At 38.3% G+C, this 16,316-nt stretch overlaps 1 protein-coding gene and 1 pseudogene across 1 annotated transcript; one reads left to right on the plus strand and one right to left on the minus strand.

Moving 5' to 3' along the window:
• Positions 1–1,777: 1,777 nt before the first annotated feature.
• On the minus strand, positions 1,778–9,703 carry LOC140235721 (arylsulfatase-like). Its single transcript, XM_072315734.1, has 7 exons — positions 9,103–9,703; positions 7,553–7,705; positions 6,694–6,806; positions 5,408–5,630; positions 4,671–4,835; positions 2,642–3,156; positions 1,778–1,918 (listed from the first exon to the last, which is right to left on the minus strand). Exons 1-7 carry the CDS (start codon positions 9,701–9,703, stop codon positions 1,778–1,780), a joined length of 1,911 nt encoding a protein of 636 aa, XP_072171835.1.
• Positions 9,704–14,095: 4,392 nt separating this feature from the next.
• LOC140235723 (ATP-dependent DNA helicase RecQ-like) lies at positions 14,096–15,807 on the plus strand (annotated as a pseudogene).
• Positions 15,808–16,316: the final 509 nt, after the last annotated feature.

Below are 16,316 nucleotides of genomic sequence, written 5' to 3' on the forward strand. Positions count from 1 at the left end.
TTGTCTTTCAAGTCACAAAATAAAAATTGCAAAAATTGACATTTTGTCATTCATTTGCAAATGACCTTCAAGATAACAATGATAACAAAAGACCAATGTGACACAATGAGAGACATGAATGAAATAGCAAAAATAAGTTTTCGTTAACCCTTATATCTCTTTATATACTCAAACCTGAACAAAGTGGGAAACCAAAGGGGAAAAATAAGAGTTTTCTGTAAAATCTAACTTGAAAAGATGAAGAGTTTGTTCGCAAAAACCGATAAGTCCATATTTGCCAAATGGAGATATTTGCGATTAAAGGTCAAGAAAAATAAAGAGAATAATAAGAAAATTTTTGCTTCTTTTGACCACAACTTCAAAAATGTACCTTTATATGTAGTAACCAATATATCATTTAAAAGGTGTTATTTTGTACTTTATGACAGACACCGTACTTCAAAATCTTCAAAAATGGACTCATCGGTTTTTGCGAACAAACTCTTCAGATGCAGGGAGTAAGCCACAAATGGATGATATGTGGACGGTTTTTCTTTACTTCACTGTTTTGATTTAGGCATTTAAGGATTCATGAGACAAATCCAAGAACCAAATATAATTTTCAAACTTCTTAATTTGAAATAACATTTGAAATTTCTACTATTTTTGTTAATATTGCCTCTTTCATGCCATTTGAATTTGGATTTGACAGAAGATTCTTCATTATTTCTTCATTATTTGTTTTTGCCTTTCTTTATCTTTGCGGGCTACAAAGTCACTATAATGATCATTACAGAATGATTTTTGAAACTTGTTTTGGATTGTCTTTTGTTGTCATTGTCGCATGGAAGAGCACATACGCATGAAAGACAACTACTTGTCCATTTTTTTTTTCAATTTTTACTTTTGTGCTTTGAAAGAGAAAAATGAACGTGTTTACTCATATGTAAAGTTTGCTTCTTTTTTTCTTGACCTACCAGGTTGATAGCCAATTGAATTACCTTTAACATGGTATATAAAACATTAATATTTAGCCAAATTTTCTATGAGAAATGTGAACTTGAAAAAGTGTTTACTTTCTTCTTTTTTTTTTTGCCGAGTGTAGATTAGCATATTATATCTTTTATAATTTCTACTGATGCAAACATATTATTTTGTTGTATATTTTGCTTTAAAAGCCTACGGTAAAGTGTAACTATTCTGAAGATAATTCCTCGAAAGACAGGATGAAAATGGCAGAAGTCACATCGGAACAAAATGAGAAGATTACACAGCATTTATGAATTTTACGTGTCTTTACGTGTCTTCACGTGTCGACCTATATTGATCGGCTGTCTATATCGAAAAAGGTGTTTTACTTTAATTCTTTCGCACAATACCTACGAATAATCATATTCAAAATCTATATAGTAAACAATTACGAAAAGACGCCATCTATGTTTGATATGATATGTGATTCAACAGTGGTTACAAATGAGATTTCAGGCATGACCACCTACTCAATGAGAACAATTCGGAATGACAGAAAAATATATGTAGCTACAGTGTATATAAATTTTTTCAGTACTTCACAAATAATTTTATCTTGACTTTGCCATCAGTACTGCCAAATCGACTAAAAAAATAAGGCTGATAAACTCACAAAATATAAACAAAACCACGCGTAATAGAGGGAGAGAAAGAGACGGAGAGAGCAATTTACTGCAATGACAAGCTTTCAATCATTCATTCTTGTTTGTTTTGTTTTGTTTTGTTTCTAATTACAGAGATTTATCTGTCATTCTCGTCAGCTTATTAGTCAGTTGTACGGTCCCTTCACAAAGCCGTAGTTGCAGACGCACGTCGTGCCGGCATTGCAGCAAGGTGCAATGGAACCACTGTCGTCGACGTCGTCCAGAAGGGGATCGGGAATAACCATCGACGAGATGTGTGCATCGACCTTCAATTAATTCAATTCAGTGATATTATATTCAATTTCCATTGAACAAAAAAAGAAAGGAAACGTATATACATTCTGTCGATTCATATTGTTAAACAATTTGACAGAAGCACAATTCAGAGAGTATAATATATACAAAATATAATCATGTGCGGACGTCATAACGAAAACACAACGCACACTTTGCAATTGGGCGAGAAAATTAGAATTCATATAACTCTGGAAAAGAGTGATCCACTGTACAGAGGAGCTTGTGTGACGTATATAGATCATTTTTAAAACATTAACAACAACAAGCAAGCGTCAAAAGTACCAATAAAACAGCATAACATTGTAGGTGCATATAAGTTAATCTATGTAGCATCCGAGCATTCGCATGATAACTGATTTATAAAATTATGATGCTGATCAAAATTATAAAAGCGTACTGAAGTACAAAAAGATACAAACTCCAGGGGGTGTTTCATAAAGCTGTTCGTAAAGTTACGAATTACATACGAGCTACTGGTGATCAGTTCTTTTGCTGAATTGTGGAATTCTGATAAGTATAGCACATCAGAACTGGTCATTAGTCGCTCGTAAGTCTGTAAGTTGCTCGTAACTTTACGAACAGCTTCATGAAACATCCCCCTGATAATTTTACGGCACAGACGCTATTCTTTTAGCAGTTGGTACCAGAAAAAATGTGACAAAAACAACAATATAGGCCTACATATACTGTACCTTGCGCTGCAGGGTTTTCAGGAATTGCTTAAGAGCCGGGTTAGTGGACGTATCCAGTGGGTAGGTCTCGGCAGGATCTTTTTCGAGGTTGTAGACGAGTGGAGGGCAGTGCGCTTGCACGCATGATTCGTCGTAGCAGGAAAGACAGTCTCGAAGCAGAGTCTTCCCGGGTAATCCGCCGGCTTGGCACAGGCTCGCGTAGTAGTCCTGCGATAAAACGCGCTGCGTGAAGTAGTGGATCTTGTACGGCCCGGCCCGCACCGCCATGAGCCGATCTTGACAGTAGAAGTACAGAATGTCGTGCGGTGACGGCGCGTTGCGTAGGAAAACATCCGTGAGGGCTTTGCCGTCGTAGTCGCGATCGCCCGGAAGTTTGGCCCCAGCGAGGTCAACGAAGGTTTGCATGATGTCCAGTGAGCTGACGATCTGATTTGAGACCCGGGGCTTGATCATGCCCGGCCAGTAAGCCACGAAGGGCACACGAACACCGCCTTCCCATGAATTGATTTTGTAACCTGTATCGACGGTGAATCAATAAAAGCTCTAGCATAATCTTGACATAACGATCCGGTGATCTCGCCACAGTTGAAAGGGATGGTACACTTTCGGTTGAGATGAGGCTTCAGGTTTCCAACGGTTTTTGATGATTTTTTTTTCAAAAAATAATGAGACATCTCTTATGAAATATGAAAGAGCATAGTTATTCTAAGAGGAATTCAAAGTTTATCTGATGAAAATTGATTTTGAAATGGCTGAGATATCCAAAACAAAGCGATCCTTATAAAAGGTGGGACAGATGTTCTGTAACATTTCAAAAGTTAAAAGCTAAATCCTCACCTCAAACAATACTATACTGTCCCTTTAAAGGAAGCACTTCTATGTACAACATCAGAAAGGGAGTGAATTATCAGCTTTCTAGATGACAAAATTCCATATATTTAAAAAAGTACACAATATGTCAATGTGAAAAGACATCACCAAACGCGCTTAAAGGGAAGGTAAACCCAAAGAACAATGTGGATTGAGTGAAAGCAGCAACATTAGTAGAACACATCAGTGAAAGTTTGAGGAAAATCGGACAATCGATGCAAAAGTTATGAATTTTTAAAGTTTTGGTGTTGGAACCGCTGGAGGAGGAGACTACTAGAGGATATGACGTATGAGTGGACAACAATACAAAGAAAATATAAAGGAAATTCAACAAAAATTCACTTTTCTAGAATTATGAAAGAGCAATGGACCAACCGCTTTCAGAAAGCAGGGGGAATAATTGCTACCCTTAACATATGTCAACATCAAGCTGATGGAATTTGTAATTTTCTTGAAAAATGGATTTTTACAGAATTTTCTTTATATTTTCTTGGTATTGTTGTCCACTCATACGTCATAACCTCTAGTAGTCTCCTCATCCAGCGGTTCCAACATCAAAACTTTAAAAATGCATAACTTTTGCATCGATTGTCCGATTTTCTTCAAACTTTCACTGATGTGTTCTACTAATGTTGTTGCTTTCACTCAATCCACATTGCTCTTGGGGTTTATCTTCCCTTTAAAGTGACAGCCAAAGTAAAGCGATTTAACATAGGGCCTATACCTATCTGCTGCATTTAAAGATATCTACATAGGACAACAATACGCTGCTACTGACAGTTTTCTATATGAGAGCCAGGTTAAAGAGGTAATGACATACCCAGATCGATGACCCGAGTACAAAATTGGTTAATTTGCTCGACATTGAAGAATTTCTAAAAGACACTTTCCATCTCTACCTCGTTCAATGCCTCTCACGAGTAAATTGCTTTATTCAAATAGTGATATCGATATACACACCCAATAACCAGAGTGTTTGGGGGAAAAACAAAATGATCACGGCTCACTTGTAGAGCTACAAGGCCCTACCTGTTCGACGCCACAATTTAAGGCGTCTGAATGGAATCATAAATACATTAGAGTGAAAAGAGTGGTCCCTGTGAGGTACTAGTACATATTGGTATCAAATTGAGTACCCTGCTGAATAGACTTCACTTGCCTTTAAGGATCCCGGGGTCCCCTCCATGGGTGCAAGCCGAGACTTCCGGTCCGTTGTCGGAGATGAAGACGACCAGCGTGTTTCGAGACAAACGTTGGGTTTTCAGGGCTTTCAGGACCTGACTAACGGCATCGTGGAGCTCGTTCACATTGTCACCGTATTCTCCTGGTTACAAAAATAAAATTTCATTCAATGCTGGACCGGATAGCACGGAATTGGAATGCCATTCGTGAGGAAAGTCGACGAAACTGAAAGTGTTAGCCCTGGTCGTGTCATGTAATGTATGAGAATATCCCCCACCCCCCCCCCCCCCCCAAAAAAAAAAAAAAAATATTTGTACCAAATAGCATTGAAAGGGCTGAGTCAAGTTTGTTCATACGCTGATTGTACTGAGCACCCAAGCCCGCTAATCATCCAATTGACGATTTTAAGTCATGAAAATAATCTACTCATTTGTTTCTATACCAGCTTCATAATTGGAAATCAAAAGTGGAGACGCATGCAGTTGCAGTGACTTATTTTAGAGGAGTATATGATAGGCCTATATTCCACTTCGTATCTTGGTCGCTTTTCCGATACTAGCATTAATGGCAATGATCTTTGTGGGTTTCAATATACACTCTACTCCCTTGAACGTTCTTTATTTTATGCAAAGAACAAATATTTCTTTTTGAGCTTTTGAAGAAGTACTTTTTAAATATAATTTTCCATGTTTGTACTGCTGTTTGATTTCCTACCTCGTCGCGATTTTCCCGCAAACTTGGGCGAGGCGAAGAGCGACACGTGGGGCTTGGCCAGGGCGAAGTAGAAGAAGAACGGTTTCTTGGCGTTATCTGCTATGAAGGAAAGGGCGTCGTTGACGAAGGTTTGCGTGAGGTACGTGTGATTATACGGCTGGGCCAAGAGTTGATCTCGCTTGTACAAGAAGCAATTCGCGGGGTCGGGAGAATCGGTAAACCGCTGTGTGATAATGGTAGAAACGTAAACGGACACTTTGTTCACACCATCGTCACAAGACATGAATCAGGAAGTGTGAACAAAGCAAAACTTATTTAAATTTGGGGGGAAAAATACATAGTGGCCCATAAAACACGACAATCTTTGGAAGTCAGGAACGATATCCCTGTATATGAAATCAATATCTTCACATACTAGCATTTGATTCATTGGTCATTAAATCTTAAGAAACAATCCAAACAAAGTAAGCATAATTGTCAGATATTTTATTATACTGCAATGGGAAATGTCTTTTGTCATTCAGTTAAGAATTTGCTATAGTAGAAGGACTGATAATAGTAGGCCTACGCTCCATCCACCCAGTAATGAATCACAAAGTATATCGACAATGTTTGACATTGTAAAGTGATTTTTTGTGAGAGTTTCGAATAATTATTTTCATTCAACTGAGAGAGATGACATCATGCACGTCTATCTAAACTTGCCAGTGCACAGATAAAATAATCTGCGACAGGGCAATGCTGCTGTTGGTGAATAGCACTTATTCATTTTCTAAGATATCGTGTTTCATAACTGTACGTTGATATAATGAAATTACGAACATCTTCAACAATGGTAACCAAAGGCTGATATCTTACGATTAAAAATCAAATTAAATATGAAATTGATGGAATACTGTTTTATTTGATACTCTAAGGCAAAATCTGACCCCGAATTGTGCACTCTCCAAGTTTATGTGTATACTGTAATCTACAAAGAAACACATGCCATTCCGTATAATCCGACGCCAAATACGAATTTGATCTGATTAATTATGCATGATATTCAAGAACTTTTATTTTCAAGAGTCAATCTTTATGTCAGAGTTTTTTACTTTTTAAATCAGGAAACATGACCCTTGCATGTTCCCCAAATAATCGGAATGTAGAGAGTTTTATTTAGTTTATAAAAAATATGAAGAGGATAAGCTAGCTGTAAGAAGAAATGAATGAACTTCTGTTGAACAAAGTAGTATGAAACTTTTACGAAATTTTGAAGCTTAAAACATTATGGAAAGGGATCTTACCCCAGTTTCATCACAAGAAAAGGAGTTAGAGAATGGCAGAATGTGTCCCACGTAATCAAAGCCGTGGTTCATCGGGAGATGGGCTCCATCAGACGACGAAGCCGCGTTTATACCTGATTTTTGTTTGTTTGTTTGTTTGTTTGTTTTTTGGTTTTGGGATTTTTTGAGAGAGTGAGAGGGAGAGAGAAAAAACAAACAGAATGAGCGAAATGGAGAGAAAAAAGAAAGTTTCTACTTCAGCTAACATAAGATTTGCTTGCTTTTGAAAGTGAAACAAGATTACATACTTTAATCGTCTCACGGCTCTAATAATGGAGAGAGTTGATTTCATCTTTAAAGATCACGGAGTATTATTAGCATCACATTAAAAAAAAATGCACCGGCTCTCCGACGTGATTAACATCATCGGCAGCAATAGGCATATAGGCCCTAACTTCTCAAAATTTCAGGTTTACAATGTTTGATAAAGGCATCATCATTCCAGATGGTTCTTTGCAAGTAAAATGACCTAGTCCAGCATCGAGTTGTAGCTAATGTTATCATAGAAGATTTGATCAAAATATTGTACCGAAGATACATTGCCACATGGGTACCACAACCGGCTAGTGGCATACACATGAGCCCATGGTATTGGATATTATGGTACTTTGTGTGGTTACATCCGATACCACAGGATACATTGCATTACCACACAGATACCACAGCCAGCTGTGGTATATAATAACAGTATACCACACAGTACCTGTGGTACCATGTATCGTGTGGTACATCGTGAGGTACCGACAAGTACCAAAGGGACATACCACAGGATATTTTTGTTAGGGCGGGTTTCAAAGAGTCATAATACAAAGACGCCTACCCAGGTGCCATTTGCCGGTGATTCCGGTGGTGTATCCCGCCGTCTTGAGAGCCTCGGCTATGGTCACTTCTCCTTTTGGGAGCCCGGTTCGGGTATTGGGGAGAAACACCCGCCTGTTTCGGCCGTAGACTCCAACGCGAGCCGGGTAACGACCTGAGATGATAATTATACATTTTTCGGTTCCATGACAATCGCTCCTGCGACAATTAGTATATGCTCTCATCATGAAATGTCTGCATGCTAAGCCAAACATGAAATCTACCTCTACTTACAAACATTAACCCAATAACTCTAACCCTTAATCCTCACATCAAGCCAAACCTAAAACCCTGTCACATCAGTAACAATCGAAATCGCGAAGTCATTGGGGTACATTATTAAGACAGGAGCAAGAACTGTCGCAGGAGCAAATGTGTCACCCTGTATTTTGAACACATCGTGATGGACGTGATTCGGTGGAGAAAGAACAGAAACGATTAAGTTCAGTCCACTAGTCTTGATCCATGCTCAGCCAGCTGTCGTGCTGTTTTCAAATTGGGAATAAATGAAAGTTATGAATAAACATCACATTGTATACTTTTCCTATACCGGTATTTATCATCTGCCTCTTTTACAGAGAAATATATATATATATATATATATATATATATATATATATATATATATATATAGGGCCTACATATATACATTTATTTATAGATATATAGATATAAAAATCAGGTACTATATATAACACATAACAAAAGTGCCTCGAACGAAACGCTCAACTTAAGTTATTGCATAATATGCCGGCTCTATTTTTTTTTATTCTCAAATTAGTATAACGATATTTTGAAGAGCATATAAAACGAATTATTTTTTGAGAAACAGTGTGAAGAAATTTGTTTTGCGTAAGTAAGGTTGAAATAGAAGTTGGAAAAAGAAGTCTTTCCTTTAGAGGAGTCCAGAGTTGGAATCAGTTACCTCCAAGTAACTTGACAAGTAATCTCTCTGTCCAGTTTCAAACGAGTTCTTGATATACGTATCTCTGCTATAGCCAAAGCAACTGCCCAGGATTTTTTTCTCTCTATTTGATAACAATTGTTAAAATAACATGTTACCGTAGGTATTTGTTTCGTTTCCTCCCTTTTTTTTTGTTGTACTTTACAAAAGTTTCGTTGTTTTTGTTGTAAAAAAATACCTGACTCTTGTTCCTTTCTCTATTATTGTTTATGTAGTTTGTATATGTATTTCTGTTATTCTTTATGTTGTTCACAGAAGAACAGCTTTGCTGAGGCGAATTGCCTCGATTGAATAAAATAAACTGAAACTGACTGGAAACCTATAAAGAGACAGTCAGAAAATGAGGGATTAAATTTTACTGATGTAGCGTGTTCCTCACTCAATATGTGCCATACATATCACAACAACAACAACAACGGCACACACAACTCGTTAAATTTCTTGCCAAAATGTCTGAAAGTTGCGTGAAGTTTCAAGATACGACAGCATGTAGATGATTTTTATCGTCATCTCACGAAGATGCACTAACTTGTCAACAGATAGGTTACCTGTGAGAAGTGCTGTGCGGCTCGGCGTGCAGATAGACTCGGGCACGTAGCCTTCGGTGAATCGGATGCCTCTAGCGACCATGACGTCATCGATGGCGCCGCGCTCCTGAGTCGGATGGCCGTAGGAGGCCAAGTCTCCGTAGCCCATGTCGTCTGCGAAGAAGAGGACGAAGTTGGGCCTGTCGAGTGGGTCGCGTAGACGCTTCTTACCGGGCCATTTGTTTCCTCCACTTTTGCCCCCGCTTTTGCCTCCGCTTTTGCCCCCGCTTTTGCTTCCGCTTTCGTCCCCGCTTTTGCTTCCGCTTTTGCCCCCGCTTTTGCTTCCGCTTTTGTCCCAGCTTTTGCCTCCCCTTTTGCCTCTGCTTTTACCACAGCTGCTGGTGTCCCTACCCCCATCCCTGCTCCCTTCCTCGCTGCCACTGCCGCTCCCGCTCTTTCCATGATGATGGCCGTGGTGACCCTGGGAATGATCGCCATGATGATGCCGGCTGTCACTACGCGACATCCCTCCCCAACCGTGGCCTTTTCTCCCGTGAGCCACCACCGTCACCAGAGCGACTAACAGCAATGCCAGAAAAACCAGCTGCCTTCTCAATTCCATCTTCAAAAGCAGCATGGACACACGTTGACGAAGAGACAGATTAGGACTCACCCAGTGATGGCTTTGCGTCTTTTGGTTAACCTGCTTTCTTATATAAGGAGTTTCCGAATTTCGATAAACCTGCAGAAAACTCCGAGGTCATATATCAGTCACTCTAATTACTTCCTTGTCAGCTTATCAGCGTAGATTATTAAACATATGGTTTTACTATTCTCGAACATTTCCTATGCTTCATGAAACGCCTCTTTTTATGACATTACTGACAGGACTAAATAGAAGTGACTAATGGGGCATAACAAATTTACAAATTGTAAACAACTGTACTGTAAAGATTAAATAAAAACGGCATATGGGGTTTTAATTGAATATTGGAGATTTTATGTCAATATTGTAGAAGCAGTTATTTTCTTTCTTTTTGTTTTTGTTACTGATATGCTTATCTAAGTTGATTTTAGCTGGAGAGCAATGTGTAACGGATAGTCACTTTATGAAGTATTAAGCTGTCATGTTTTCGACGTGAAAGCACACTCCATCATCTAACCTCAGTTTGCACTGTAAACACATATGGACCTTTGTAAAATGTTGACTTGTCGATGGAATATGGAAGAATAATTTATGTACTCGGCGAGAGGATGCGATGATATAATACGAGGGTAGGCCTACTGGTGTATCATGTTTTGTTTTGGTTTTTTTGCGTTTTAAATTGGGCGTTTTTTTAAGATAGCTGAACAGAATTTACGTCATAATTCATCGGTCGAATTGTTCAGAAACGTCAGGTATAGCATCCGTCTGTCTTTGCCTAATAGGCCAGTATAACAAAGGTCTAGTAGGACACGTAGGCCTATGATATCCCAGAGCAAATGCAGTACACGTATCAGGATAAAAGTGATGATATAGCAGTAACGTCGATAATGGTAATATAGGCCTAATAGTGATGATAATATTAAATACTGATGATAATATAGATAACAATGATGGTAGTAGGGCCTGCCTTACACTGGTAATACAATGAGAACAGTGTTATCGTCATTGACATTGTTGTTATTTTCACAATTATCATTATTATCATATCCATCTCCATTGCCGTGTTACGTACCCTAATGGAGTTTGATTACTTTCTGAATGTTCCTACAAAATGCAGTTTTATAATATTATAGCTGTTGATATAATATTGTTTCGGAAAAGAAAAAAAAAAAGAAGGAAAACCTGCGAAGAACTCTAATAACCCCTCATTACCAACAGTTCCGATTTTCATGAAACTTTTTACTCTACTTTGTGGAAGCAAACTCGAGCATGGCGTGAAATTTCACCTGAGACCAAACCAACCGAACACCTGATCCAGGGTCACTCCCGGGTCTCTCCCGGGTGGCAGATGAACTAGTCCACTGCCTGGACTGTTTTGTGTGATCATTTACCGCGCGCACATACCGCTACAGCACGCGTATGCTCCACCGTACGCTCTTGTATTAATTTGCCGCGCACGCACGCATCTCGACCTCCAAAACAGTCCAGTCTGGTTTGCCAAGTCTCCCCGAAATATTTCGGAAAAAATCGGCCCCACCCCATCCCTCATTCATTTCGAGCATCCTGATTGGTCGATGAGATCGCGTCCAGCAGGCAATTTGTGGGATCGAAAAAAGTCGATCGATCTCTAATCTTGTAGTCTTATTGCAAACAGGTATATTGCATGTAGCAATATAACATACGTTTTTTTACGCCAATATTTGTATTAATCTCTACATATATTGATGGAATTTCAAAACTATTTTTCTTTTTATTAAAAATTGCTCAAATGATATATCTTAGAGATCATAAGAGGAGAATGAAATTAGAACGTACATAAACCGTGCGTAAGATTAAGACTAACTTCTACTCGTTTCCATAACTGTTATAAATTAAATTATAAATATCACAATAACCAGCATTTAAAATCTATTTTCGACAGAAAAAAATAAATTAGAAATTACAAATAAAAAAAATTGATAAATACTTGTAAAAAAGATATTCGCCCATTTAAAGCATCGTGATTAATCGTACATGTCAATTTCGAGGTGGCTTTTACTTCTCGATCGGGGATCCCCCGGATCGCGTGTACAGCATACGGCTTGTGCAACAAATGTGCTTTTCGTATTGATTCCGAGTCTTGCGTTTTCCGACCAAAATCTGTGCAGCATTTCAAGTATTTCCTCCAAACCTTGTTTACATGATCAATGGATGTCAACGTCAGCGTCTCCGCGTCGCTTTTCTGACAGTGATAATGAGAAGAGTTGAGTGCTGAGTGATACTCTATCCAGAGTTTTTCAGCGTATTCATCCAGATCCAGTTCAAAGCATTCAATGCAATGTGCTACTGAGAAGCTTGGATTCGTTGACGGTTTCGGGGAGCAGCAGCAGAACCAGAACTTATCTAGAAGTCCCGGTAATCGTGTAGAAATGCACACCTACCGTTCGCTTCGCTGTTTGTCATTCAAATTTTGTGCAGCTATTGGAGATGCTAAATTGAACCATATCAGAGAGTTTTCATGGAATTAGAAAGCCGAAAAGGTAAGAAAAATGAGAAATCGGAGTTGAAAAGTACGTCGGTCGCGAACATAGTCTCCGACGTAACTAGTGCACCGATTTCGCAGAGAACGATGTCAACGATTATAATCGATTCTGGTAGTCTCTAATTAGCCGCTTACTAACAATATCGAACTCGACTCGTGCAATACGTGTAGCCCCAAGGCCCTACTTTCTTTTTCGTATTTTTTTTTTCTTATTGTTAGCTCACCCGAGTCGAAGCAGGGAGGCGTGGGACCACCTCCCTGGTCGAAGGCTCAAGTGAGCTATTGTGATAGTTCTTTGTTTTCATTGCCACCATCATGATTACTACTATTCAAATTATTGGTACGATTATTCATACCAGGATTAAGACATCGATCCTTTCTTTAAAAATTGTGGCAAGTATTGATTTTATCATGAAAAAAGTTGATAATGATTTAGATTAAATTATTTAATTTGAATAGTATTGAAGGGAATAGAATATGGTTGAAGGAAAAGTGGAAGAAAAAATGTTGGGCTATTAGGGAGAGAGAAAGAGAGAGAAAAGAAGATGAGAAGGAAGTTGAATTCAAAGGGGATTTGTTTCTAGTAATTTTCATCATTCATAGGCCTAATTTAATAAATTAATGAGAATAGTATTACAAAAAGTGTATGTTATACAATCATGTATTAATATTCTGGACTTCTCATAAAGTGCTCATTTTACCTAAAAAGAAACAGAATATTGAAATTGAAATGATAATATGTTTTCGATTGATAAGTTCAACTTACAGTAGAAAGTAATTGTTTTTATGACAGTATTTATTTTTCCATTTCATTTTCTTATTATGTATACAAAAACAGCAACCCAGTATTTGCTTTTGTTTTGTAGTAAAAATCCATTTTATTGTGCAATATTCATGATGGATAATTCCCATTTTTTCATATATCTTTTACTGTTTTGTACACATATTATCCGTCCATCATTTAGTCAGCGAAAAATGTTGACAGATATACAGTCACATGCAGGAGAAAATTAACTAAGACGATAAAAAAAAAAAAACCAGACGCATCAAGATCACTTTCTTTTTTCCACATTACTGAGTATACTGTCGAGCCGACGTAATTATTGTGGTTAAACACCAAACAAGCGGCTGTATTACAGACTACAACGATCGATTATTCTCGTTATATCGCTCTTCCACATAATCGATCATCCATCATGCTACGCTGAGACAGTCGTCGATCGGCGTACTTTCGAGTCAAAATTAGCTACTTTTCTTCTGCAATTGACTATGAAATTTCATGACACCGTCAGATATGGTCCATCTTGACATTTCTGATAGCCACAAGAAGTTTTCATTGACAAATTAAGGAAGGAAATGGTAGGTGTGCATGGTGTGCATTTCTACATGATTACCGAAGTCCCTACTACAAGTAGAGTCTACTCGTTTCTCCGTGTGTGGTCATAGACTCATGATTTTGTTTATCTCCATGCCGACTGGTTTCGGCAATAGTGTGGTGTTCCAACTTCCAAGCTGCACCGTTGTGCGTTGATATTCTTCGCAAACTAGATCTACATGATGGACCAGACTCTCCGAAAGCTGTGGCTCTTGTCATGCCTTTGAAGTCTTTAATTTCGGACCAGATGAGCAGGGCTATGGATCTTGCTTGGCCTGCGTGACATAGTCGAAGACTCAAGCGGCCTAGCGGTAAGCTAATCATTTAACGTTACGTGTAGATCTATCCAGTTTCTACAAATGATTCGTCAAGGCAACTTTCATTACGTGTCTCTTGTCTTGAATTACAAACTGTAACTGTAGGCCCCTAGTTGAACAACAAAAAAAATGATTGTAAAACTAAATGTAGTTAAATGTCTGGCCTCTGGGCCGGGTAGGGTAAACACATGTCAGGCTTCTACTACAGTACTACTCTTGTGAGTGTTCCTAGGTGTACTGAGCTGAGTCAAATCCTGTGTAATTGTAATAAATTGTTAACACCGTAACTGCACTGGTTTAATTGTTTTGTACAGTACAGTAACTACTGTAACTTTCTCGCATACAAATGCAATTACACATAGGCCTACTGCCTTAGCTTTAATCTGTGAGACACAGCCTGTGTCTCGTCGGCTTTGCTCCTCTACACAGACAGAGGAGCAATCGAGACACACGCTGAGGCCCACAGACTAATTCTTCATGTGCATGTACATAGAGAAAAAACTCAAATAGGAGCATGCTTCAGTATGCAAATGTACTCATACTGAAAGGGGACAACTTTGCACAACAGGGAATAACACTAGAATCAGACAGGGTTTGCCTTTTGAACACTTTAATTCGGTCTTCGGTACCGAATCATCAACATAGGTCCTCTGAGGACAGTCGCCATCTTTCGTTCTTGGCCGCCCTCTCTCGGCGTATCTGTTACAATCGTTTACACATTATGTTCCCTTACAATACTTTTTCATCTATAGATTAAAATTATGCAGTCTTATGGCTATGCGATATGCATTGAAGAGACTGCAGGCATTATTAAAATCACATGTGCAATGTAGAAAATGTTTTTTATTTTAATCTTACTGTTTTTTTTTTCTTATTTTTCAAATAGGGGGACTGCATCTGGAGACACCAAAGCATTTCGAGCAGTGTATGGAAAATTTGGTGAATTACGATCGGAACTCAAGTCGTCAGTCCCGCTGTTGCCCTGACAGCCACTGCAACCAGAGATGTGCGTAGCGGTATCATCGAAAACTTTGGTCTTCGCAATTATGTGTGGGTAAATCAGTTGCCGGACAAGCAAAATATAAAACATGTTGTCAAGTCTGCTGCAAGAGATTTAGATACAATGTTCAAGTGGCTGGCAGATGACTTGAAGATCCATGGTGCATGTTGTGAAAGGATGATAAGAAAAATGTGCAGTAATGTGTACGCGACCTTTATGGCACTGCTTCCAGAAGGTTGCCACAGGTATGTTAATAAGTTTATATGTACCCCCAGAACATGGAAACTGATATCCAAAAGGAAATTGTTGACAGCATGTTAGCAACAGATGGTGAAATCAGAGTTCTGATAGCTACCATTGCATCTGGCCTGGGTGTTGACGTAAGCAACGTACACAGTACGGTTTTGTGTGGATGCCCAAGTGATTTAGATGATTATGTCCACTTTTTAAAGCACTCAATTTTCAGGCCTTATCAGATATACTGGTAACATGAAGAATCATGTGCAGCTGTACAGCTGTACATCGTAGCTGAGATTTTTTTTTTTTAATGAAAAATGTCACATATACACGTGTACATGTAGCTTAGCTTGTACCTTTGGGATTTGAAAATTGTTTTTTAGAGAATTCATATGATTGTTTCAAAACAAGAATCTACTGTGGGTGTTTTTCCTCCTTAAGGTTTGTAATGGTGAGTGGTTGGTACATTGGTTTCTGGTGTACCTGAATTTTTGCAGTTCCATGCTACATGTACAATAATTTTCTTTTTATCACTGCAATTACTGTACATTGCTCTTATTCATAGAAGCAAATACAATGTACATTTGTACACACCTACTTTTCATACTGTACTTTGTTTTTTAGGCGTGAATATTTTCATTTCATTGGACATGTTGATGGGTACATATCATAATTACAAGTGATAAAATTATGGAAATGTTGAAATATTTTAGTTCAAGGTTGTGTTTTTGTGATGTAGTGGATTACATGTACATGTACATACAGACCATGCCAAGTGGGGATGGGCTGTGTGTTTTGGGTGTTTGGGTGGGTGTTTGAAAATTGAACTGAAAATGCTGTTTGTCTGCACATGTAATTGTACATCGCATGTTCATCTATGCATACATGTACATACAAGTGTACAAATATGTAGAGTGTGTTTTTGAGTTGTACAACTACCAAGTACTTGTTTACATACATATAATACTTTCTTTACATACAAAATCATTCATGAGAAGTACAGTATGTTCTTTGGCCCATTTTGATATTTTAAAACTAGTTCTGTTAATGCACATGAACATTTGTACCTATAGTTTGAACTGTGTAGCAATGAATTTATTTTCTTTTTTGAACTTTGAAGCATTTTTTTTAAACCAAGA

This window comes from Diadema setosum, chromosome 12 (assembly GCF_964275005.1).
Source record: "Diadema setosum chromosome 12, eeDiaSeto1, whole genome shotgun sequence".
Classification (NCBI taxonomy): domain Eukaryota; kingdom Metazoa; phylum Echinodermata; class Echinoidea; order Diadematoida; family Diadematidae; genus Diadema; species Diadema setosum.

What these genes read in the sequence shown, in the direction of transcription:
- LOC140235721 (XM_072315734.1), bottom strand. Translation starts at nt 9,703, where the DNA reads ATGGAATTGAGAAGGCAGCTGGTTTTTCTGGCATTGCTGTTAGTCGCT. An exon ending in CACCGGCAAATGGCACCTGG is followed by an intron (nt 6,807 to 7,552) that starts GTAGGCGTCTTT and finishes AACAAAAATCAG; the next exon opens with GTATAAACGCGGCTTCGTCG. An exon ending in TGCGGGAAAATCGCGACGAG is followed by an intron (nt 4,836 to 5,407) that starts GTAGGAAATCAA and finishes TTTTGTAACCAG; the next exon opens with GAGAATACGGTGACAATGTG.